This window comes from Penicillium digitatum, chromosome 1 (assembly GCF_016767815.1).
Source record: "Penicillium digitatum chromosome 1, complete sequence".
NCBI classification, from domain to species: Eukaryota; Fungi; Ascomycota; class Eurotiomycetes; order Eurotiales; family Aspergillaceae; genus Penicillium; species Penicillium digitatum.
In genome coordinates, this window is record NC_089384.1 from 6288652 (window position 1) to 6313746 (window position 25095).

At 49.3% G+C, this 25095-nt stretch overlaps 9 protein-coding genes across 9 annotated transcripts; 4 read left to right on the forward strand and 5 right to left on the reverse strand.

The window, feature by feature from the left end:
• Positions 1-619: 619 nt before the first annotated feature.
• On the reverse strand, positions 620-2595 carry Pdw03_4494 (Nuclear localization protein NPL6, putative; the record flags this gene model as incomplete). Its single annotated transcript, XM_014675601.1, has 3 exons — positions 620-1232; positions 1293-2433; positions 2547-2595. The coding sequence occupies 3 exons, from the start codon at positions 2593-2595 to the stop codon at positions 620-622; spliced, it is 1803 nt and encodes a 600-aa protein (XP_014531087.1).
• A 428-nt stretch (positions 2596-3023) lies between these two features.
• Positions 3024-3321, forward strand: Pdw03_4495 (uncharacterized protein; the record flags this gene model as incomplete). The annotated part of the gene is made up of 2 exons (XM_066100764.1): positions 3024-3136; positions 3216-3321. 2 exons carry the CDS (start codon positions 3024-3026, stop codon positions 3319-3321), a joined length of 219 nt encoding a protein of 72 aa, XP_065956164.1.
• A 2112-nt stretch (positions 3322-5433) lies between these two features.
• Pdw03_4496 (CAMP-dependent protein kinase-like, putative) lies at positions 5434-8470 on the forward strand (the record flags this gene model as incomplete). The annotated part of the gene is made up of 4 exons (XM_066100765.1): positions 5434-5486; positions 5774-5906; positions 6435-6976; positions 7033-8470. 4 exons carry the CDS (start codon positions 5434-5436, stop codon positions 8468-8470), a joined length of 2166 nt encoding a protein of 721 aa, XP_065956165.1.
• Positions 8471-11932: 3462 nt separating this feature from the next.
• Pdw03_4497 (repetitive proline-rich cell wall protein 2-like) lies at positions 11933-12844 on the reverse strand (the record flags this gene model as incomplete). The annotated part of the gene is made up of 1 exon (XM_014675598.2): positions 11933-12844. The coding sequence occupies one exon, from the start codon at positions 12842-12844 to the stop codon at positions 11933-11935; it is 912 nt and encodes a 303-aa protein (XP_014531084.2).
• A 1041-nt stretch (positions 12845-13885) lies between these two features.
• Pdw03_4498 (uncharacterized protein) lies at positions 13886-14247 on the reverse strand (the record flags this gene model as incomplete). The annotated part of the gene is made up of 3 exons (XM_066100766.1): positions 13886-14053; positions 14129-14162; positions 14222-14247. The coding sequence occupies 3 exons, from the start codon at positions 14245-14247 to the stop codon at positions 13886-13888; spliced, it is 228 nt and encodes a 75-aa protein (XP_065956166.1).
• Positions 14248-15628: 1381 nt separating this feature from the next.
• Positions 15629-18013, forward strand: Pdw03_4499 (RNA polymerase II, heptapeptide repeat, eukaryotic; the record flags this gene model as incomplete). The annotated part of the gene is made up of 2 exons (XM_014675597.2): positions 15629-16023; positions 16111-18013. The coding sequence occupies 2 exons, from the start codon at positions 15629-15631 to the stop codon at positions 18011-18013; spliced, it is 2298 nt and encodes a 765-aa protein (XP_014531083.2).
• A 612-nt stretch (positions 18014-18625) lies between these two features.
• Positions 18626-20569, forward strand: Pdw03_4500 (Glutaminyl-tRNA synthetase; the record flags this gene model as incomplete). The annotated part of the gene is made up of 1 exon (XM_014675596.1): positions 18626-20569. One exon carries the CDS (start codon positions 18626-18628, stop codon positions 20567-20569), a length of 1944 nt encoding a protein of 647 aa, XP_014531082.1.
• A 575-nt stretch (positions 20570-21144) lies between these two features.
• On the reverse strand, positions 21145-22722 carry Pdw03_4501 (Proteasome regulatory particle subunit Rpt5, putative; the record flags this gene model as incomplete). Its single annotated transcript, XM_014675595.1, has 3 exons — positions 21145-21803; positions 21866-22281; positions 22409-22722. 3 exons carry the CDS (start codon positions 22720-22722, stop codon positions 21145-21147), a joined length of 1389 nt encoding a protein of 462 aa, XP_014531081.1.
• A 271-nt stretch (positions 22723-22993) lies between these two features.
• Pdw03_4502 (Taurine catabolism dioxygenase TauD/TfdA) lies at positions 22994-25019 on the reverse strand (the record flags this gene model as incomplete). The annotated part of the gene is made up of 12 exons (XM_014675594.2): positions 22994-23109; positions 23165-23236; positions 23292-23774; positions 23831-23930; positions 23983-24082; positions 24140-24260; positions 24320-24380; positions 24437-24503; positions 24569-24586; positions 24639-24784; positions 24862-24904; positions 24964-25019. The coding sequence occupies 12 exons, from the start codon at positions 25017-25019 to the stop codon at positions 22994-22996; spliced, it is 1383 nt and encodes a 460-aa protein (XP_014531080.2).
• Positions 25020-25095: the final 76 nt, after the last annotated feature.

Consider the following 25095-nt stretch of genomic DNA (forward strand, 5'->3'; position numbering starts at 1 on the left):
CAAGCCAACTCCTTCCATTTCTTGGGTTCATGTTCATTTTTGCTTTTTTCTTAAAATGGAGTTTTAGATGACCTCGGTCTTACTTTCTTTTATTTATTTGTGTAAGCTTAGTTTTTTGTTAATTTAATTTTTCAGCTTTGGACATATCTGCATCCATGACTTGAGTTGTAGGTCACCAGTTGACCATGGCTAGAAGATGCACATAGAGGGGGTTATTTCGTAAGTGCTGCTTTTAGAGAGAAGATAACATCATAGAGGTTCTGGAAGAGCTGGCATGCTAGCTTGAGCATTGTTGCCGTAGAACCAAGTTGGTTCATTATTGTCTAATTGTCCATCCCTCGAAGCCAAATCCAGTCATGTAGGCTCGGCATTGAAGGACAGAAAAAAGAAAAAAAAACCAGTTACTAAATCATACCATGGGGATAGGCAGATATCTATCCAAGACACATGCCGAGAAAGCAAAAGCAGACTCGAAAGCAGAAAGCAAAAAAAAAAAAAAAAACTCCAGCGGCTTTCGCCTGCCATGTCCAGCCACCCAGCCCATGCTAAACCCATAAATTTCGCCGACGCACAAGAATCCGAGGAAGATTAAAAAAAGGAAGGAAATCAGCTACAAGATTTACGGGTACCAGGCGTAGCTCTTGGTTGGTTGAGTACGCTCGCCGCCCCTGGTCTCGGTTGTCCACTTGGACTTCCATTCAACCTCCTGTGCCGCAGCGTCAATGAGAGCTTCTTTGCACTCTGGTGGAAGCAACTCGAGAATCTCTGGAGTCATGAACTCGGGATGCTCGGGGTTTGCAACGCTGACCAAGCCGTTTGGGCCAATATCGTGCACATCGCCGTCAGGGCCCGGGATGCCCATGTTTGAAAATGGTGGGGATTCATAGATGATGTCCTGAATGACATAGCGATCGTGGAGATGAGCGGGAACAGGGGAAAATGTAGTGATGGGGTTTTCGGTGGAGGTTCCGCCAGTGGTAGCCTCATGCGATTCTTGGGTTTCGTGGGGGCTCTGGTTTACATGTCCGGAATGGGAGCCTCCGTTGGAGAGGTTCAATGAGTCCATGTTCCTCGTCAACTCGGTTGGCATGGGCGCCTGGGATGGGGAAACACGCTCCCAGCGGGCGTGAGTTGGCTGCATGATCTTCGGGTGCTGCATAATATTGGTATGGACATCGTACACACCACCCAAATTCGCACGGCGCATCTCGGCGAGCTTTGAGTTAAAGTTGCTATACTATGCATCAGTCGACAGGTCCTAACGGGTTGCTCGCTATCGAATGTAGACTCACCTTGCAGCCCGGGCATGCTCAAGCATCCAGTTATCATCAGTGACCGGTACACGGCGTTTCTTAGCATCAACTGGCTTTCCACCGGCAAGCGGGACCGCAGGCGCATTTGTGTGATAAACACTGCTGGCGCCGTGCCAGGCGACATACTGATTCCTGTTGTAGGTTTCTCCAGGTCCAGGCAATCTGTCTTCCGGAACGACAAGCTCGCCCTCCACATCGCCGCGCTCACGAGCAGCAGCTTCGTCATAGTCGTCGGTGATCTTTTTGCCACCGACGATAATTTTTGCACCGAACTCGCGGAACACTGACCGCGCGGTGACAACGCCAATGGCTCGTCCCTTGTAGGAGTGGGGAATGAGATCACGTTCAATCAAATCACGCTTGGCGTCATCATCAATGATAATCTTGTACAGCATCTTGTGCTTCTGAAAGAACAAGTACGAGTCACGAAAGCCAATGCAGCGGGCCGGTTCAGTCGACAACATGTACAGGCGGTCTCCGCGACCAAGAATCTTGAAGGTACGAACTCGATACTCACGTCCGCCTTGTAGGTGGCCATTCTCATCGACCTTAGTGGCGCCAATCGGGTCAGGCGGGATGGACACTTCGTCGTTGATCACATCCATCATGTTTCCTTCCTTGTCGACAGGCACCTGGGTGAGATGGGAGGGGCCACGGTTACGTGCCCATCGTCCACCGCTAGCAGCAGGGCGACCGCGGCGTCTTTTAACTGGTGTGGTGACTCGAAGTGGCTGCTCGCCATCGGCCGGATCCCATTCAGGCCGAGGGTTCTTGGGCGGGCGACCAATGCGACGCTTGCCGCGGGGCGGAAGTGATGGGCGGCCAGGTCCGTAGGAAGGTGTATTGTCTGTGTCGGCAAGAATTGAATCTTCTGCGGGGTTTGCAACACTCACTTCTTCCTCTGGCTTGGGTGTGGCAGGTGTCTCGGGAGCCTGAACTTCTGCGCTTTCGGCTTCGGCTTCAGGTTCAAGTTCGGGGTTGGGTTTGGGTTCAACCTCCAGTTCAACGTCGGGATCTTTATCGGGGGAGTCTTCTAGTTCAGCTATGGGTGAGGAGGGATGAGAGGAAGGGACATCGACCATCTCCTCATCAGACCCATCTGGAATTGAAGGTACATTTTCTAAAGCTGGTTAGTCGCAAACGCGTCTATGGGAAGGGCGAAATTCAATGAGTAGTTGTAGGGACGGGTGCTTGTGGCAGGTGTAGGCCAACGTGGGGTTGAGATCAACTCACTTATCGACTTTGCAGCCGCCTGGGCGGCCGCCCTTAGCTTTCGTGGCATTTTGACGATGGTTGGTCGATACGCTGGGGAAGCGCAAATGGGGAGGAATAGCTGTTTTGCGAAGGGCCGAAATTTTTCCGGTCGTCCTAAACGCGACAAACACCAAGCAGTGCAAACAAGGCAAAGTCACATAATGCTCAATGATGTCATACGCTCTTTCGGGAGCGCCCTCGGGCTGTACATCTGGCTGGCCGTTGAACGGCGAACATTCTACTTTCCGAACTGTTTTTCGATATGCAGTCTTTTCCAATTCTAGATTCTCAACCGCCATTGCCGTCTTATAATTTCCATATTGATATCATAGGTTGACCGCAAAGGACAGCATCTCAGGCTTTGTGTTACACCTAGTTGGCTGGCATTAGGAGTGCGAGGACTCAATGCCCAGGATGAGTTCATCCATGGATTTACATGTTAACAAAACCCCGCAAATGCTCATCGGTCGTTTACTGCACCGTTCTCTCCCGAATCGCATTATTGTTATTGGGTGTCAATGGTATCCATCTAATAAAGACACGAGACACGACTGCATCGAAACGTATAGGTTAGTTGGTTGTGTTACCACCGACCTCATTTTGGGCCTCTATGTGCAGTCAGTCTCCAATCTCACATGTGAGAGATAGCTCCCGACTTGAACTCCCTGGGAGACTTGAGCAAGCTATCTTCCAGGTCAATCGCAAAATCGTTTGGGGTGAAGGTACCTGTTTCAATCGTGGTAGTCACCGCTAGGACCAGGCTTTCTATGGACAATATCTTAAATTGGCCCTACTAGCAGCAAATTCGGATTGCGCAACAGCATAACATGTTAAAAGCCGTAATCTCCCCTTTCGGCCTAGCAGCCAAAACCCCCCTAATTGGTCATGATAACGTTCCGGAGATATGTCTGTTCTGATCAAGTAGATTTTCTGCCGACAGCTGGAAGCTTGAGAAAAATTATGCTGAGTGGCTTTCAAAGGTGCTTGCTTCGTTGTACGGAGTACAAGCCCGCAGATCATGTCCCATTGCAGATGACCTACAAATTTAATCCAAGCTCGGACTCGGTCTTGTGCATAACGGAAAATGCACCTTGAAGTCATGCAGGTCTCGGCTGTACACCGATGGAGGTTGTATGCCACGGAATCAATCAGTATGCCCAATTTTGGAGTTAGAACTGCACGATCCCATGGCAAATGCAAATCAAGGTGCACACCTATTTGCAAGTTTGGGGTATGAAAAAATCTACTAACAAGGTTGAACCAATGCCTCGGATCTTTATTTCCATAGCACACCATTCGTTATACTACACAAACTCAAGGGAGGTTGCGGAAGGCAACCGTCGATCACCTCTTTATCCTCTCCCTATTCGAGAGAACAAACACTGTAAGCTGAGGGGCCCAAACGGATATCGGCAATAGCTCTCTCTGGCTTTTCCTTTCCTACAACTATTGCTCAGTCACAGCAAGCTCACTTCCTTCCGTGGCACGTATGTTGTACATCAATCGCGCACACACCGGGTCTTAAATCCGCCGAACCACATGTTAGCGCAGAAACTGGGACCTCACAGTGCGCCCCGATGACGCATGTGGAGGCCTTGTAGCATCCCACTGCGACCACGGCATATCTCACATTTCACCTGGTATGCAAATGCAAGGGGAGCTGAGATGGACCCGGGCCATTTTGAAAGCTGGGAGGTTGTCACGATCTCACAATGTGAGGATCGAAACTCGATCTGTGGGTTTCACAATTAATGTAGATCTCATAATGTCATGGAAAGAAATCCTAGACCTAAATTAATAGTGGATGAATAGACTTATAATGCATGCAACTTGCCACTTCAAGTCATTATTAAATACATTATTATGCATACTGGTGCTAGGTAGAAGATGGAAACCATCCAAATATAAGAAGGGGTCTTTGTTGCACCGCTACACCGGATACTTCCATTTTGTCATCGGATGCAATAACGAGATATCTTGCTGTGAGTGGAGATTTGGGGGGGGGGAGATAATAGCCAAAGAAGAAATGGGCGCATGTTGAGAGGCGAATTCCTCTCAGCCTCTTCTGAAAAGATATAGCCACATGTCCTTGGGAGCCTAATGTCATTCGGACTGATGTCCGTGACTTGAAAATGCAAGAATCTGTTAGGGACATAAGGGAAATAAGGATCAAAGGAAGAAGTAAATCGATCTTTCCGGGCAACTCTCTTGATATCTTGGGCTATTGAACAATGTCACCCACGCTTTTTTGAATCTCCTCATGACGTTGTTCTTGGAAATTTTTTTTAGTATTTCTGACTGCTGATTGTAGATTTCCAATAATCTCTTAATTCCCATTTTTAGGTATGCAAATTAGGAAATTAGGCGTAGATGACTCGGGATTGGAGAATACAAGAATGTATTCATAACCTCTTTTTGTTTAGCTCTTGTCCTTCTAAGAACCGTGATCTTATGGTCGGTGCTTCATTCAGCCGGATCTCTCTATATATATATATACAACGCATCTCATTGAGCTTATGCCCCCTTGATAATGCACCCGGAAAGATGGACTATCCCTGAGAGACTTTTTTTTTAATCTTTCAGTGGGGTTCTATATTACCGAAAGATAATCCCACTTGTTCAGGGCTAAATCCAAAAGAAAACTCATCGACTTTCTCCAACCATTTTCCAAACAGAAGAAAACCAGAAGAAAACCAAAGTTCATTGTTCTTGGGGAAAATCCGAACGGGTTCAAATCCATCCCGCAAACTCCCTTAGCTCATCAAGAAATCTTCTCTTTTCTTTCCCAACTTCCCAATTTTACCCCCCCCCCCCCCCCCCCCCACTTCTCACTCCTCATCTTCCGACTTTCTTGAATGGAAACACAATGGCTGCGCAGAGTGGACCCGTGTTGCACGGCGACGACATGAAGAAAATGAAGTGAGTCAACTTCTTATATCTTTTGGTTCATTTTTCGCTTGAGCATTCCTCTTGAAAGGCGGGGCTGAAGAGGGAAAAAGAGGGTCCACGATCCCCTCACACCGCATTGCATTACAGTCTGTTCTTGTTAGGGTTGACCTATATGAAACAATGCGTTTCGAGGATAGCCTTCTCTCAAAGCGTGCCTCGCCTTTTGCCTCGGACCTTGGCGGAATATGCCTAAAAGCTTGGAATTTGAAGATTTTATCGGAGCTATCATCTCGTTGGCTAACCTTCCATCTCAATAGCTCTGGACTGGAGGAAGATACCCAAGATCAGATCCGGTCAAATGGTTCTACCCCGACGCCGACTGGAATCGCAACACCTGAACCCGATCTGGTCGATAAGCGTCTGCCTTCCATTATGCACAACTACTTTCAGGTTGGTTCTTTCTCTGGTGATAAAGCGAGTCTGCCGCGGTTATGGTCATGTCTGTCGAAACCCTCTGAGAACCTTCAAACAAATGCGCACACCCAACACTCCTCCGACTCCTCCGAATCTTTTGTCATGATGGAGCAAGAAGATGGGCCTGATAAGATGGAGGAGGAAAACCCCAGTCTGCACACCCCTCCACATTCCTTGTTACAGCACGAGTCGGATGAGATGGAACTCGGGACGAGTCCAGGAGTGTCCTCTATCTTTACAACGCTGAAGAACTACCTCATTTCACCCACACAAACTCCTCCAGAAGATCCTTCTTCCCGCCGTCAAACCTCCCTCCCAGTCTCTAGCATCTCTGACGACCCCGTTCTTGCCACCCATTTTTCCAATCCATCCCTCCTTCCTATCTCAGATGCCTCTCCCCTGTCTGAAGGTTCCCTACTCGACCATGAGAAACCGCATGTCTCAATATCTTCCGAGAATCTAGCCAAGCTAACTGAAAACGCGCCCGATGGGTCGCGTCTTAAGAATACCCCACCTCTCACTCCCCGGGCCATGTCCAACGAGGTCCCAAACGCCCAGAAAAAGACCGCCACTTCCGCCCCGCAAAACCTCTCGCAAGAGGCTCCACGGTCTGAGTCGAAGCCGGAAGACCTGGAAAGCTCCACGGACGAGATCACTATGAAACTCGATGAAGCATTCCCTTCACAGCCCCAGTCTGCGACTGCGTCTGTGGCTGCAAAGTCAGCATCCCCGGCCAACGGCGCGCCCACAGGCCCGATCAATGGTAAATTGTTTGTGAAGATCACCGATGGTCGAGGGCTCCGGCCAAGTTTTGATCCGTATGTGGTGTGTGTATTCGAATGGAATGAGTATATCTCCAAAGGTGCTCGTGACGGCGAGGAGGAAAAGAAACGGCGCCAGCTGGAATCAGATGCCGAGGAGGCTGCTGGTCGGCCCATGGCTATTCCGTTGAAAACCCGATCCAGCTCTCACAACAGTGCTAGCGAGGGTGATCACAAGGGGCGGACGCCCGTGACAGATCCGCACTGGGATCACGAGGCCACCTTGTATGTTACTCCAACCCAGCTCCTTCACTTGGGTCACTCACTAACATTCTGTTCAGTGATGTTATGGGAGATCAGTCGGAACTTGATGTCACAGTCTATGACCGCAACAACCAGGAAGCTTTCTTAGGTCACGTACGGCTCTGCATCAATTTGAAGGAAGATCACAGCCGACTGGAAGGCTGGTTCCCCTTGGTCGCGCGCGGTGCTGGCGACAACCAAGTGTCTGGAGAAATTCACCTCGATATGAAGTTCGAAAAGACAGATCGAAAGCAGGTCGGACCGAACGACTTCCTCGTCCTCAAACTTATCGGCAAAGGAACCTTCGGACAGGTCTACCAGGTGAAGAAGAAGGACACACAGCGCATCTATGCGATGAAGGTTCTCTCCAAGAAAGTCATTATTCAGAAGAAGGAGGTGATACATACGCTCGGAGAGCGCAATATCTTAGTACGAACCGCGATGACGGCCTCTCCATTTATTGTTGGATTGAAGTTCTCCTTCCAAACCCCGACAGATCTCTATTTGGTTACGGACTACATGTCAGGCGGCGAACTTTTCTGGCACTTGCAGCGTGAAGGTCGGTTCCAGGAGGCCCGGGCGAAGTTCTATATCGCCGAGTTGATTCTGGCTCTGCAACATCTGCACGACCACGACATCGTGTATCGGGATCTCAAACCGGAGAACATTCTGTTGGATGCCAATGGTCACATTGCGCTCTGTGATTTCGGTCTATCAAAGGCAAACCTGTCCCAAAACGACACCACCAATACCTTCTGCGGTACCACTGAATATTTGGCCCCAGAGGTATTGCTCGATGAGCAAGGATATACAAAGATGGTCGACTTCTGGTCCCTTGGTGTCTTGGTCTTTGAGATGTGCTGTGGCTGGAGTCCGTTCTATGCCGAGGACACCCAGCAGATGTATAAGAATATCGCATTCGGCAAAGTCAGATTTCCCCGTGATGCGCTTAGCACTGAGGGAAGAAATTTCGTCAAGGGTCTGCTGAACCGGAATCCCAAGCATCGACTGGGCGCCAATGGCGATGCCAAGGAGCTCATGGCACACCCCTTCTTCCACGACATCAACTGGGACACACTGTGCCGCAAGCAAGTTATCCCTCCGTTCAAGCCACAGCTCCAGTCTGAAACCGACACATCGAACTTCGACCCGGAATTCACAAACGCTATGGAGCTGAACCACTCGCTCAATCTCCGCGCCGCCAACCTCGCCAACAGCCTCATGCCAGCCTCCACACCCTTGTCCCCCGGGATGCAAGCCAATTTCAAGGGCTTCACCTTCGTGAATGAGAGCTCTATCGACCATCATCTGATTGACGAAAGCGATCTCATGGAAGAGGACACCATGCACGATGATCACTGGCAACGAGGCCACCAGTCGGTCAACTCGGTCGACCAGCGCATGACAGGCGTCCAGAAGGCGCACGACGGCACGGAACCCGGGATTTTCAACGTTGACGATACCTTTGACATGTGATTACGTTTTCTTTTTTCTTCTCCTACTGCATGACCATGGAGTCTTGATCTGGTATACATTATGATTTCTTGTCTTGTCTTGTATATGCCCTCGGGTAGCATCACTTTCAATTCGCAAATGCGGGTTACCGTTTCCATTCTCATGTGCCTTTGCCTTGTTTCTAATCCCCATTTCCTCCTGGTGTTTCTGCGGATTTTGCCCCTACTTTCTTCCCTTTATCCCTTTCAATCTGTTCCCTGTCCTGCCGAACGCCAGGTTGAGATGGTGATCATACTGCGATCGTGGACCCTTCCTGGTAATAATCTTGAGCCTTACTACTCTTTCTGGTAACAACCCTCTCGTTCGTTTCGTCAGCCAGTTCCCGGTCACATACCCCCTCCCCCGGGGCTTCGGTCTGTTTCTTCACGTTCCGTTTCAGAGGACACCCTGGGGGATTCTTGCGTGTTTGGCGGAGTTGGTTTTGGGTAATATTCCTTGTGCGCCTTGTTTGTCAGTCATCATGTTCTGGGGCGATTTATCAAGGCACGGTATCTGTCTTTGTCTTCTATCCTGTCTCTGGTGCAGTGTCGATAACTTTCTTCTCTATCTGGGATTGATCTCCTGGATTCTGATACCTGCTCTTTCCCCTGGAAGCGTTTCCTCGGGTTTCGCTCCTGTTTCTGCTGTTGCTTCTTCTCTTCGTGGTGTTTCCTGTTCCAGCACGGTACTGTCCGGTGATAATTTGGGGGATCTTTTTCCTCGCGGCTTTTCTTTTTCTTTGCATCTCCAGGTTTGATTGAAGCTACCCAGATTCAAGGGATTTGAGGAGAACCGAGATGTAGAAGGTTTCATTCCAGTTTCCATTTTCGTGGCGTTAAGACTGGCGACTGGAATCGGCATCTCATCTGCATTTTGCATGGGGGAGGATGGATATGCTGTTCGTGTCGAAAGTCAGATTCTTCCATACAATCCATCGTTGCGGTGGAATTCTTTGCTACTTCCAAGGCTCTCTTGGTAATGATGTTCCCCGTGGCATGTCATTTTCCTGCCTTGTCCGGGGTTCCGGGTTCACGTCCGATGCTTTGTAGCCCACCCAGGAACAATGTAGGCATGTATTCACATGGGAACTGTTTACTAATGGTGACACTAAATTTATCTGAACTTGTAACTGTCCATGCTGTCTTTGGGTTTACAATATGTTTAGTGGGATCTACTTTCTCTGGGTTTTGCCTCGACAACCACCTTCATCTATCACTGTTGTCTCTTTCCATTTGAGAACTCGTGTATCCAGGAGTGAGAGGCGCAACGAGAAAATCAACGGTTCCCCGTCACCCTTCCATCCCCTTCCATCCCCTTCCATTCCCTTCATCTCTCGCCAAACAAAGTCCTCCATACTGATCCAATCCCCAAAATGACTCAGCATACACACAAACACCCCTAACATTCCCAGCTCCAACCCACGGCGATGTATAATGGCGCTCATCTCATCCCCGCAGAGTCCACCCTCTGTGCAGAATTGCTCCAAAGCAATTTATCAATACTAGGGAAATGTGGTAAAAATTCCTGGTTCTAAAAGGGGTTTCGTGAAAAGGTCGTCTGCACGCCACTTTCACATACCTTTTGAAACCACATTGGAATCTTCTTACACGCAGCGTCCATAAAAATCAGTTCGGACTAAATAGATCAGCGCCAGGTTTTGAAGTCTGACGTCGTTCAGGACCAAGGCCGCACAAGCGGCAGACTATCCTTATGCGGTTTGTCATTTGGAGCTGCTCAGTCCTAACTTATCAGATTGTGCCATAGTTACCCTTGCCACAATCATAGTAATTATATATCTCTCTTAGAGAGATTCTACTCCAATAGCAAAACAACTCCATTGGAATAGAACGTTAACCACAGCGGCATCTCTAGGGATCTCAACACCTAGTTAGACCATTTTGCCAACTTTCCTGATGGAAATCAAGGGAAAGAAAAAACTCATTAGGGACTTTGAAGATATCAATTTCCATCTGGTCTGAGAATCAAAGGCGACATTGGATTTTATCTCCACAACATCTTGAGTCGGTGTTGGATGCCTGGGAGTTGGTAGCCACAGGATGCAAACCCCTTTCAACCCTTGCACTTCTTTCAGGGAGTGTGATCTTGGGATCAGTGAAGCCCGTACAGGGTTGCAATTGTTCCTCTCAGTGCATCGAGGAAAGCGACGATCATATCGCACAAATTGCAGGTTGAGTTGTCCCCAATGGTTGGCCTCGCACTAACACAGCTGGTAGTCACGTAGCATCTATCAGCCCCCCCCCTACCATCTCATCGACGTGTGCTTCTTGCTCTTCATCGCTTTACCTCCTCATCCTTCCGACGGCCTACTTGATTGGCAAGTCTCCCCAAGAAGTCTAGTGAGGGCTTGGAAATCAGACGTGTCCTAATCAGTGGTTCACATCATAACCCCGAAATGCTCTTCGTCCGGCATTCCACGTTTCTTCTTGAAGCCTTCCTCGTCGTCATACGTGAGCCTTTGGTTGACTCCTGCGATTCAATTGCAGCAAAAAGACAGGATCATCAGTTGTTGTAAGCCCCTTCTACGTCAGTCCTTCCCTGTAGGTTTTGTATGCAGGACCGATCTTGAAAATCACTAAAACGCCTTGCATCGTATCCCCCTAGCTCGATCGAACCGATCCTAATAACGGGAAAGTACCCGTAGAATGCTACCAAGATAGTGGTATTTCAACATCCAGATCGAGTCTCCACTCAGATCTCCTGCATAAGCGAAACCGAGCCTGTCTTGGCGAGTGTATGCGATCGATATTTGATCGTTGTCGAGTCAACAAAACCAGGTATTTCGATGATGAATAACAGAATGCAACATCAAGATGTTACTTTCACTAATCTGCAAGTGGAGGCATAGACTGTGAGCTCTTGTCGCCATGCCTCAGATCGAAGATTGGAATGCAGTTAAACATAAGGTTGTTCATTCCGAACGAGCCGTCTTAGGGCTTGAGATGGGCAAACCTTCGTAGATAAATATCAAAGGACTTGCCGAGTGATCCCCCGATTAGTCTCTGCTAAAAATAACATTATCTCTGCCTTATTATCGGTTTTTTGTTTGCGATTAAGCGCCTTCAGCATGGTTGGCAAGATGTATGCCGCCATTTGTGGTGTGTTTGGGATTACGAGCGCCTTTGTTGCGGGAACAAAGCTCCGAAGAGACGAGATGCCGAAGTTCTCACATGACTCGGCAACTAATTCGTCTTGTTCGTGGTGGTATGATAACGACGGATCAGTTGCCTGTCAGGACATACCGTCCAGTTGGGGCATTAGCATGGAAGAGTTCCTGCAATGGGTCAGTTCGTATTACTATCTCAATGCGCATCCATTGCACTAATCTTCGTTTTGATTTGAATAGAACCCTTCTATATCATCCGGCTGTGGCAATTTCCTCACTGACCATTCCTACTGCGTTGAAGCGTCTGGACAACCTGACCCTCAGCCTACGACCACTTTAGCAGCCTCCGGTGCAGCGGCTTCAACCATATCGTCTTCCACGGCAGCGACTTCCAGTGTACCGGTATCCAGCACAGCGGCATCTAGTGCGGCAGCTTCCAGTGCAGCGGCATCTAGCATAGCGGCGTCCAGTGCGTCGGCATCTAGTGCAGCGGCATCTAGTATAGCGGCGTCCAGTGCGGCAGCTTCCAGTGCAGCGGTGTCCAGTATAGCGGCATCCAGTGCCGCAGCTTCTAGTGCGGCCGCTTCCAGTGCGGCCGCTTCTAGTTCAGCAGCTTCTAGCGCAGCGGCATCTAGCATAGCGGCGGTCTCTAGCGCGGCAGCCTCCAGCATAGCGGCATCCAGTGCGGCGGCATCCAGCGCAGCGGCGTCTAGTATAGCGGCGTCCAGTGCCGCAGCTTCCAGTGCCGCAGCGTCCAGTATTTCGTCTTCCAGTGCAGCAGCATCCAGTGCAGCAGCGTCCAGTATAGCGGCGTCCAGCATATCGTCTTCTAGTGCGGTGGCGTCCAGTGCAGCGGCGTCCAGTATAGCGGCGTCCAGTGCGGCGGCATCTAGCGCAGCGGCGTCTAGCATATCGTCTTCCAGTGCGGTGGCGTCCAGTGCAGCGGCGTCCAGTATAGCGGCGTCCAGTGCAGCGGCATCTAGTATAGCGGCATCCAGCGCAGCGGCGTCCAGCGCGGCAGCGTCGAGTGCGACAGCATCCGGTACAGCCACCCCCAGCGCGGCGGCTTCCACTACAGCGACTTCCACTACAGCGACTTCCACTACAGCGACTTCCACTACAACGACTTCCACTACAGCGACTTCCACTACAGCGACCTCCACAACCACAAAGCTCACTACTCCAACCCCTATCCTCCCGGGCGTGGCCAACAACTGTGATGGCTTCCACATGATCCGCAATGGCGATACATGTGGGAAAATTGCCCACAGCTATGGGATTTCGATCGCCCAACTCAAACAATACAACCCCGAGCTCCAACCCGACTGCTCCGGTCTATCTTTGGACTACTACGTCTGTGTATCCATCACCAGTGTCAATTCTAAACCTGCAACCACAGCTACGACAATAACCACAACAACAGCCAAACGCAAAGGGGTCGCTACGCCGACTCCGACACAGGCCGGCATGGTTGGGACTTGTAACACATTCTATCGAGTTGGGGATAAAGATAATTGCGAGACAGTCGCCAAAGCGGCTGGAATTACGTTGGCTAATCTCTATGATTGGAACAAAGGGGTAGGAAATGGTTGCGAGTCCTTGTGGTTCCAATATTATGTTTGTATTGGAGTGATGTGATAACAGTTCCAGCTTCATAGATAGCATACAGTGAAAAAAAATTTTTTTTTTGATTGCAACCCCTCTCTACTCTCCGCTTAAGATCCTTAGAAACGGCCGCGGAATCGTAACGGACATGGACCTTGGAGTTGCCTGTCTACCTTAGCACTCTAAATCCAAAGCCAAGCCTTTCAAGACCACTATTAACATGTCACAATTGGGAGGAAACCTGGTGTTTGCCCCCCCCCCCCCCCCCTCTCATACCAGAAAGGTATCATTGAGGTAATGTCCTCCAGAAAGAGCTAGTTAGAGCATCATGCGCCTATTTGTTTATGTGATCTGCAGTACTAGCCGCCGATCCTTGTGTGAAGCCATATGCTCCGCCATTTCAAGAGTGAAGGCAGTAGGCACCAACACAACCGGCTCTGTCAAGATAAGGACTCTTGGGAGCGATGTTGAATTTTGATACAGGGGGCGTCTAAAGTAGGTTGTCGATTCTATTGCAACTGTGGAGTGCTTCAAACAAAGCATAACCAGAAGCACGGAGTCAAAAGTGCTCATCGGTTTATCCAAGACGTCCAAAGCCCTTCGCAGCAATAGCCGGTAAGAGAACTCTCCCTTCTCAACAGATCATTCGTTGATGTTGGTCTCTCTATTTAATCAAAATTGGACTGCAGGTACGCAGACAAGTGGCCCTTCCACATGCAATTCCAAATCCGAACGAGAGTGGCACTCTTGGTAAGGCCCTTATCAGTACTTTGTACAGCAAGATCCAATGGCGCAATTGGCTCCAGTACTCGAGTTGGACCCTCAGTGCGTCTCCACTAAATCGGGGTTTCAGTTGTGACTCTGTTCCAAGTTCCGATCTGTGGGAGTGGAGTGGGATAGACATCACGTACCCGAGCGTTCCGCTTTACGTTATAGTTACGATGTCTGGAGTACTCGGTACATCGTAACTCAAGGCAGGGGAATGATCTGGATGGGCTCCATACTTGCATGCGTCGAGAGAGTGACCCATTCGCCGATCTTGCTGTATTGATTTGGGAGATGATTGCGAGGGAGCTTACGGAGTAGTTGGAGCCAAGTAACTTTTTTTTTTTTTTAGGTTTACTAATAGGCCCTCTGAATTCCATACTCCGTATTCCGTCCATGTTCCAAGGTTAGACATTGTGATACTACTCCGTATAAGTGGTTGTTCTCGGGGACAAGGTTAGCAATAGTGATCCAGATGTCGATCCCTCAATGACGCAGACCATGTATTTATAAATCCAAAAAAAAAACAAAAAAAAACCCCCCCCCCCCCCCCCCCCCCCCAAAAATTGGAAGAAAGGTGTGAGCCGCCTTCTTGCCTATTTCCTTGGCTTGCAGAATGATATGCGCTTGGGCCGTTATACACCGGAGTATATAGTAAGGGGATAATTTGGAAGTATGAACTACTATAAAGTGAAACACACCTGTGCTCCGTACTTTCAATTTCAATCACCCTAAAACCAAACGAGAGTCTGTAGGTCTAATATATTAAAAATCAACCTGTGGAACACAAGCAAAGAGAAAAAAAAAAAGTATTAAAAATAAAAGAGGCAAAGGAAAAGGAAAAGGAAAAGGGGTAAGACGTGACTGATGCTTTAACCCACCGGGTTAAACCTAAATAGGCGATCGTGTGGTCAAGGCCACGAACCCTTTTGACACTCGGATGTTTTTGATATAATCAGATATTTTAGATGTTTTATATCTTCACATGGTCATCAATGTATCGATTTCAAGAATGAGACGTTTCTATTTTTCCCTCGTCATCGTACTGAGGTCATTCACAGGAACTAGATGTGAGATGAGAGAATAGATCCAGCTCGATCGATTTTACCATTGTAATATCCAAAGACTACAATTCTCTACATCCGATTGTACCGAATAGAACAGATTGTTAACCCCTGAACCGCCCCTCCTCGTCTCCGCTCTACTCCTCTGCACGGCTTACCGTATGGAGTACCTATATTGTATGGACTCTAGGTACTCAACTCATTCCTGATGGAGAGGAGATCGACTGACAATCTTTTTCTTTTTCTTTTTCTTGTTCTTGTTCTTTTTAACTCCGTACGGGTTTCCAAGACGTGCTAATTCTTTTCGGATCTCACTGATGTCCCTTCTATGCTTACTCTTCTTTCTCCTCACCTGGTCATTTCTTCATCAATCTTGCTCAATACAACATACGTGTGTTCTGACTACATTTAACCAAAAAAAAAAAAAAAAAAAAAACGGCTGGAATCTGCCGGTCCACATATATTACACGCCATTTCCCGAACTTCACCCCTACATTCCTAAACCCCTCTACCTCTCTATTGAGCTTTGACTTTGTGTTTTCCCGTCTCGCATCATTATTCCGATGCCAGGGTAGATTCATCATGAGTGTTATCGCCACTAGAACAGAGACCCCTGTGGTATCTTGCAAGCCCATCCCCGAGAACCATGTCGATTATTCCGTTCATTCAAATACTTCCCGGGCCTCCTCGATATCTTCCTACAGAACCAACTATAGCGCCTCAACCGCACCGACCACATATTCTTTATCCTCACCATCCTCATCTGACCGTCCATGTGACTCTGTCAATTCTCTTCCCAGATCAATTGAACCAATTCAACGCCGATTACCTCATGAGGCCCACAAAGTGATAATCTACTATTTAGAGGAGTTACACAAAGGGCAGCACCAGACTGGATGTACCACGTGTTTTCAACGCGACTTGCATGCCTTGGCCTTGACTTGCCGGTCGTGGGAGAAGGCTGTTAGAGGACCTCTGTGAGTTGAAGTCCAGCCTCCCCCTTGATGAATGCATGGTTATCGAGCAAAACCAGGATTGCTTGCTGACTGAAAATGCAATACTAGATATCACAAAATACACATTGTCGGAAATGACTCCCCGGCACAACTCAAGAAATACCGTCTGAAGAGAGGGAGTCGCCTGAAGCTACTCAGACGAACCCTCCGCGAACGGAAGTTGTTGGCCAACCTCGTATGCGAGCTGCGGGTGCCGCAATTAGATTTGCTCTTTACCACGACAAAACAAGGCGGGCAATGGGAAGAGTACCGAGACATCGTAGCATCCGTGGTCATGGTGTGCCCGAATCTGGAGCGCCTACTGGGCTTGTCGATCCCATATCACCATGAATTCGATCGTCTGACCCATGCTTTGTCGACGCGCAAAAAGCTCAAAGAGCACACATGGATTTTAGGTGAAGCCGCACAAACATCGGAGTTGTCCCCGCGCGACAAAGCCTGCTCTGGGAGCCTGGGCCCTTCCCAAATGTTCGAGTTTCTGGACTATCACACCTCGTGGACAAGTCTCGAGACACTGATGCTTTATGGATTGAACGGAAATGGCGCGTTGGAGCCTAGCATCTCTCTGCGCATGTTCAATCTCCTTCCCTCTTTGCGGAACCTGTGCATTACCTCCTTCAACAAAGACTCCTTTGATGACAGCACATTGATGTGTCTGCCAACCTTGGAGTCATTAAGATTGGAGAACCTGCCTGGAATTACAGATGTTGGTCTCTCGCAGTACGCGTCGCGAGCTGAATCACTCTCTCTCAAAACCCTTGTTTTGATCGAGCCAAACATCGAGTCACTTCTAGTCATTTCCAAAATCCTTGCGTCACTACGACAACTTGAACGGTTCAAGATAGTCCAGACCGAAAAGTGCCCAACTTTGCCAGATGAACATGTGATCTTCCAGCCCATCCTGGCCTCATCAAATCTGAAATATCTGCACTGGGATGTGGCATGCCCAGACCCAGGGACCGCCCTTACCCAACTTGAGACCCTCCCGTTCCAGAAACCCACAAAATCCTCCAATGCCCCCAACTTTCATCTTGCCCAGAGCATCATCTCCGCCGGTTTCCCTCAACTGGTAGCTCTCCGCGCACCCTGCGATGTGGAGCCCCCAGGTGCACTCCAGGCTGCCTGCCGGCCAATACCCAAGGGCAAAGCCTTACTCCGACCAGACCGGTACAGCTTGCCTCGCAGCTCTCGCGGTTCTGTGAACACTCGACCGCTCGCTTTGCCAGCGGGGAACAATCTGACTTCCGCTCGAATTCGTGCCCAGACGTTCATCGATATGGCCGCCAAGGACACCGAGGCCGGCATGCCAGTTTTGATCCAAGATTACTCGGACTCGTATGTGCCAGACAATGCGCGTCACTCCCAGTTTGAGGAAGAGCCCCAGGTAATGGACGACTACGGAATCTGGGCTGCCTGCGAGCGGTTCAAACGCGAGGGCAACAGCCACAGCGGCCCTAAAACGGTCTACGAGTTCCGTATGCCAACTTTGATGGGCCGTAGTGGAATCAGGGATCCTGCAACTGGCGCATCCATTCCTCACTTCCTTCTCCGTCCTGATCTACCTGGGCAGGAGTCAGACGGTGGCTTGATTGGGTGGAAGCAACTGCTTGCCTCGAACCAGTCACTGTCATATGCTGCCGGGGTAGGTATTAACAATCTCGGCAGCGGAAGCCCTTCTATCCTAACTCCCGAGGAGCCCATGTCACCTGCATCCACCATTTCTAGGTTTGGTTGGGGAAGCTTGAGTGGGCGGTCTATGATGGGTACGTCTCCGACAACACCCACAACACCAATCACGCCGATGAGCAGTGTAATGGGCTCGACCTTGCCTTGGGAGAAGGATACCTGCACTGGAACCTGGAACCACAAAAGGGGACGAGACTGGTGGTTCCATATGGAGCGTGATCGTCCGGGCAACTCAGAGCTCGTTGGCATTAAACAACTTTTCTAACCCATTCCTTCTACTCCTCTATCCTCTTTTTTTTAAATCTCCTTCTATTTCTTGTCTTTCTATACTCCATGCGATATACCCCACAGTTGTTATGTTCTCTTTTTCTTATTTGTGTTTTTTTTTTTAACTTCCTTTCGATTCGATCATCCAGTTCACTGGTTCTTGTCTCATAATACGGGATCCAGGAGACATGTGCTGCTGTGTCAGATGGATGGAGATCACGTTGCATAATGATTCAATATGCTTTGGCGCCTTGCCATTCGAACTATCTTTCATTGTTGTATCATCGTCGGTGGGAGGTTAATGTGCTCTGTTCTTCTTTCTGTCTTACTCGAGTCTGCGTACTCCCTGTCTCGTACTTGTACAATATTCATTGGTCACATAGTAATAATTTGTTAGAATAGAAAATGCCTCATCCTTCTTCTCTATGTTAAAATACCCCTGCAGCCCTACGTTGTTACTCACACGAGGCGGTGGTATGAAAGATGACTCATCCCGGGCTAAATCGGACCGATAAGCGAATGTCAACTGATAAGCATTGAATACAAAGAGCCCCTCGTTGAGAAAAAAAAAATATCATCACTTTCGCTTTCACAATCGTTACTCATCGCAATGGACCCAGCAAAGCCCATTGACCTGCCTGAGAGGCCCAAGGAGGCCACCGAGCCTACGGATCCACCCAAGAAGTCCAAGAGTCAGGAGAAGAAAGAGGCTGCAGCGGCCAAGAAAGCGGCTGCCAAGCTAGCAAGACAGGACCAGCCCAAACCCAAGGGAGAGCCAAAGGCACCTAAGGGTAAGGAGGCTCCTGCGCCCCGGGACCCCGAGGCTATGTTCAAGGTCGGCTTCCTACACGACGTGTACCAGGAAAAGCCCCTCTCCGAGACCGTCCCCAAGATCCGCACGCGATTCCCGCCCGAGCCCAACGGATTCCTCCACATCGGGCACAGCAAAGCCATCGCAATCAACTTTGGATTTGCCAAGTACCACGGTGGCGAGTGCATTCTGCGCTTCGATGATACCAACCCAGAAGGCGAGGAGGAGCGATACTACAATGCTATCCGGGAGATTGTGACATGGCTCGGTTTCACCCCTGTGCGTGAAACCAACGCCAGCGATAACTTTGACCGCCTCTACGAGCTCGCAGAGGATCTCATTAAGCGTGATGGTGCATACGTCTGCCATTGCAACAAGTCAGAGATTAAGGCCCAGCGTGGTGAGGTCGAGGGCGGCCAGCGCGGTGGAGAACGCTTCTCATGCAGCCACCGCACACGACCCATCGAAGAGTCTATGACCGAATTCCGTGCCATGCGCGACGGAAAATACAAGGCTGGTGAGGCAGCGTTGCGCATGAAGCAGGATATCACAGACCCGAACCCGCAGATGTGGGATCTGTTCGCCTGGCGCATCATGGGCACTGAGGACAAGCAGCACCACCTCACCGGCGGCAAGTGGAAGATTTACCCGACTTACGACTTCGCGCACTGTTTGTGTGATAGTATTGAAGAAATCTCACACTCTCTGTGTACAACTGAGTTCGAGCTCTCCCGCGTCTCGTACGAGTGGCTCTGCGATAAGCTGGAGGTCTACCGCCCCAACCAGCGCGAGTACGGCCGTCTCAACATCACCGGCACAGTCTTGTCCAAGCGTAAGATCATCCAGCTTGTCAAGGAAGGACATGTTCGCGACTGGGATGACCCACGCCTGTACACCCTCATCGCGCTGCGCCGTCGCGGTGTACCCCCCGGCGCGATCCTCGCTTTCGTCAACGACCTCGGTGTAACAAAGAACACCACCAACGTCCAGGTCACCAAGTTCGAGCAAATCGTCCGCCAGTACCTTGAAACTACTGTCCCACGTCTGATGGTTGTCCTTGAGCCGCTGAAGGTTATCATCGACGACCTCCCAGAAGACTACGTCGAGCTCCTCGACTGCCCCTTCTCCAAGGATCCAGCCTTCGGCACCCACAATATCCCCTTCACGAAGACGGTCTACATTGAGCACTCCGACTTCCGTGCTGTCGACTCACCAGACTACTTCCGCCTCGCCCCAGGCAAAACAGTCGGCCTCCTCAAAGTTCCCTATCCCATCACGGCGACTTCCTTCGAAACAGACCCTGCCACCGGCGAGGTTACCTGCGTGCACGCTAAATACGAGAAACCCGCCGAAGGCGAAACGCCCACAAAACCCAAGTCCTTCATCCACTGGATCGGCGAATCGGCCGAACACAACAGCCCCATCCGCGCCGAGGTTCGTGGTTTCAACTCACTCTTCAAGTCAGAGGATCCTTCTGCCCACCCGGCTGGTTTCCTCGCCGATATCAATCCGGACTCCGAGGAGATCTTCAAGGATGCTATGGTTGAGACTGGATTCCGGGATATCTCCCGCTCGGCACCGTGGCCCAAGGAGAAGGGTGCTGAGGAGCCCGGTGAGAATAAGCACTCTATTCGCTTCCAGGGTATGCGTGTTGCATACTTTGCTGTTGATCGCGAGTCTACGGATGAGAGGTTGGTGCTTAATCGCATTGTAACTCTTAAGGATGCCCAGGGTAAGAACTAAGACTTAGGACTGGGGAGTTTTCTAATCAGATTGCCTCCTCTTCTTTGTCCTTGACTCATTGCTTTCTCTGTTCTTTCCTTTCCTGTCTTTTTTTCCCCCATAAAACTCATGGTGGAAGTGGTGTTGGTGTCTGTGACGAGCCACGGTTGTTGGTATGGATTTATGACCATTGCATCTTTGCGTGTCTTTTTTTACATCTTTTTTTGCCCTTGGGGATTCTCTAGGCTGTTGTGGTATTCGCTATGCACAAGTGATTCTAGTCGCATTTATTGGTACATGCTACAATGCACAGTGATCAAAAAGGCGGTTTTTATCTCTGAGCATGTATTTCTACGAGTAGAACTCCGCCACATAGACGGTATCACCGCAAGGCAGATAATTAAACCACACTTGCTTGGAAGATGTATAAAGAAAATCGTAATAAGAGGTCCATGCCATTCATGCATAACGAATTACTAGCTTTCATTCAAGCCGAGGGAGCATACATACACGAGATGACTCAAAACATCAAAGAGAGGCAACACAGAAGAGAAGAGCGTGTATGGATCGGGACATAAGAAGCAAGACGATCTACTCTAAACATAGATGCCCATGTTGGTATCCCTCTTCTTAGCTTGGACCTCAGCGATAGCATCGACATAGTTCTCATGACCGATCTTGTTCAGACCCTTCCGGAGTGCAATCATACCAGCCTCAACACAAACGGCCTTGAGCTGGGCACCGCCGAACTCATCCGTGCTGCGAGCCAGCTCAGCCCAGTTGACGCTATCCTCGACAGACATCTTGCGCGAGTGGATCTGCAGGATGTTGGCGCGGGCTTCTTCGTTGGGCAGGGGGAACTCGATCTTTCGGTCCAGACGACCGGAACGCAGCAGGGCAGGGTCCAGCACGTCGACACGGTTAGTTGCCGCTAGGACCTTGATGCGGTCGTCCGAGGCAAAGCCGTCCAGTTGGTTCAGGAGTTCCAGCATAGTTCGCTGCACTTCGCGATCTCCGGATTTCTCTGAGTCGAAACGCTTGGTACCCACGGCGTCCAGCTCATCGATGAAGATGATAGAGGGCGCCTTCTCCTTAGCCAGGGCAAAGCAGTCGCGCACAAGCTTGGCACCGTCTCCGATGAACATCTGCACCAGTTGGGGTCCGGCAAGCTTGAGGAATGTGGCATTCGTCTCGGCGGCACAGGCACGGGCCAGAAGCGTCTTACCGGTACCTGGGGGTCCGTACATCAAAGCACCTACGGAAGAAAAATTAAATAGGTTAGCTCTGAAATGCGGGAGAGAGAGCAAAGGAATTCACCCTTTGGGGCCTTGATGCCGATTTTCTTAAAGCGCTCTGCCTCCTTCATAGGCCACACGATGGCTTCCACGATCTCTTCGATCTGCTTATCCAGGCCACCGATATCTGTGTACTTTTCCGTGGGCTTCTCGTCGACCTCCATTGCCTTGACGCGGTTGTCATACTCGGCCGGAAGTGTGTCCAGAATGAGATATGAGTCTTTGTTGACACCGATCAAGTCACCGGGCTTCAGTGTTTCGTGGTCAACAAGACCAATAAGCGGAAGGAAGATTGTCTGGCGGGTGGAGGTCTTGATGACAGCGGATTTGCCTACGCGGGTAGCATCCAGGTCGATATTAGCCCCTTCCTCCGCTGCTTCTGCCTCCACATCAAGATCCAATAGCTCCACAACGTTTCCTACAAGGTATGGTAGTTGTCTAGATAATCGCGGATGAAAAGTCAGTAGAATGTTGAGAGAAAAGTGGCTTTTCGCCGATCCGCAAGCCGGCTACCAAGCTCCGTGGGCTTGCAGAACAGCGAGCACGGGGACCAGGGAATACACACCTGTTGTTCTCAATCTTCTCTTGATTATCCTTCACCTTCTCCCTCATTGTACTTTGCTCATGTGTCAAACGCTGAAACTCGCTTTTCATGATTCGCATCTCGTTCTCCAGCATCCGCCGTCGCGTAACGATGTCTGCCGTGCTTGAGTTCAAGATATCCTCGTCCAGCATCTCTTCTTCTTCGTCTTTTTTGCCGACGTCTTCCATATTGGCATCGCCATCGCCTTCAGGCTTCTTGCCATTACCATCGTTCTGGTCTTGCTTCTTGTCTCTCTGCTCCTGCTCAAGGTCGTCGAGGTCCTCAAGAGTCGACATGGTGGAATCGACAAATTGGGAATTATAGAACCAGATAGATAGAAATCTCGGAAATGAGGATAAAGTAGGCTAGTAGATTGGAAAAGGATGGGGGAAGGTGAGAAAAGGTTGCTGGGAGGAAGAGCTGTCGGTGGCCGAGCTCCAACAACGTCAGCCATATAGCGTCACGTGATATGATCCATGTTTATAATCAAATGCGATTCGATTCTATCTACGGAGGTGTTGATTTATTTGTACATGTGAGTTATCTTGTATTGGTATCACCCAGAGTCTATATGAACCAATAAGGGTTCTTGGGATTATTTCCGACGTTGCCAAGGTTGTCTAGCACCTCTTTCCGGCCGAACTTGAGCAAACGAAGTCGAGAAATATAGTCATCGTTGTTGACTGGCACTTCCTTAGTAGAAAAACTATGAAAGGTGGGATATCAGATAGTACATACCGTAGCCACCACACATTCGCCTCTTTCCAGTAAACTGAGAGCGGCCATGTAACATTCTCCAGTTATCGAACACTAAGAAAGAAACGTGTAAGCCGAAGTTACCATCAAAATGGCACCAAAGACTTACAAAGCGCCGATCCTGGTTTTAGCTTTGTCCACATTTCTCTGCTCTGTAGGATCTCGTTATAGTGGCGCGCAGCGCGGTACCATGTGGTCTGTTCCGATGCCGACCAATTGGTCTTTGGTGCACGATCATAGTTGTTCCAACGGATCTGGTACATTTTCTTCAGATCCGGATGCATTGAAAATACCGGTGCCATGACGGATGGTTGGATGCAGGTGTCTTCGTTCCCGCTTGCATGCCATGGGTGCCTATGATTTGCCAATTGGGCATAATGCTCAGGTTTCTCAAGGCGTAGTTGAGCTGCAGCTGCAAAACCATCAACTAAGAGATTCTCTCCCCCAGATCCTTCGGTGTGGGATAGCAGATGGAAGAGCTGAAGCCTTGCAGGATCTGTGAAATAAGTGTTGTCTGTATGAGCACCCAGGAACTCATTGGTGTATGCCGTGTCTTTGAAAGTTAAATCGGCTGTAAAGTCCCAAAAGCCACCTGAAGCTATGTTAACTGAATGAGCCATTAGTGAATCTTAGATCTGCGGTACATACCATAGTGGGTGTTCCTGATGAACGCAATCCGCTCGATGAGAAATTGAGTAGCCTCTGGGTTGATAGGAACATCGTCTACAAAACAGAATCCCTGGTCCCACTTCATTAATGTTAGTAAGTTTAATCAAAAATTCAAGACAGGGAGGGTGTACAATATGGCTCAACCAAATATGAAGAGAATTATCGTCTGACATAACATCGTCATATTTGACCCTGGGACTCTGATCTGGATTCATGACTGGGGTGAACTGCCTTCAATGGCATCAACATCATTTCATGACTCGAATTCTTTGGCTTTGAGTAGCTTACCTGGGACGTTGCATTGCTGATTGGGGATATGGCGCTGACTTGCTTCCTTCAATACGAGACATTTCCTGCGAGTGCGCATAAAGCCAGGCATATGAATAAAGCCCTATGTGGTTATCAGACCCTGCAGCGGTGTTAGTTCTGATAATAGAAGGGATCAGAATCATGCAGGTCATCTCTCACACTTGATCTTGGCCGTGTTATCACTGTGCTCAATTGACTCTATCTTAACGTTCTGCGGAATCTATAGGAGGTAGTATCAGAGAGAATGTAGTCACAGAGAGTTGTAGGTAGTCCTACCGAGAAAGTGTCGCTTATCCTCTGCATCGTATCCGGGTGGATACATTTGGGACATTGGCAGTTTTCTCTGGTAGCAAGTATCATGTTGTTAGTGAAATCTCAAGCTTCTAGTTTACAGATTTGGTCACTAACCTGAGGAAAAAACGACCGCTAAAAGATACAAGTCAGTTGCCTTTCACCTTTTTTTGAAGTTATAACAAACAAATTTAACTTGGTTTCCCGATCATTTTTGTCTTTACCTGGGAAGGTCACTATATCGGATCTGGACCAAGCAATCTGAGGACCATTCCAGGCCATGTTGGTGTTCAGCAATCTTAAGGAACCAGGTGTGGCATGTCGATGACCAGTCTATGAACAACGGAACAAAGAGACCTAGTTAGTTTTTGATGATTAACTTCAGTGTGTACCATGCACTAAGACCGTACCAAAGCACCAGCGGGGGAGTAACGGGCTCTCAGTCTTTTGGGTCTAATTCGAGAGGGAGTTTAGCCTTGATTGTTCAACAACAGGTGAATAGCAGATCTTACCCGGCGCAACTCCACAGTCCACTCGACCTGAGTGCTGCACGCCAGCTTAAGCTCATGATCGATATGAAGAACGAGGGTTTCTTAGGTCGAGTACAAGGAGTAATGCGACAATGCTTGGAGAAATCCGGGGTA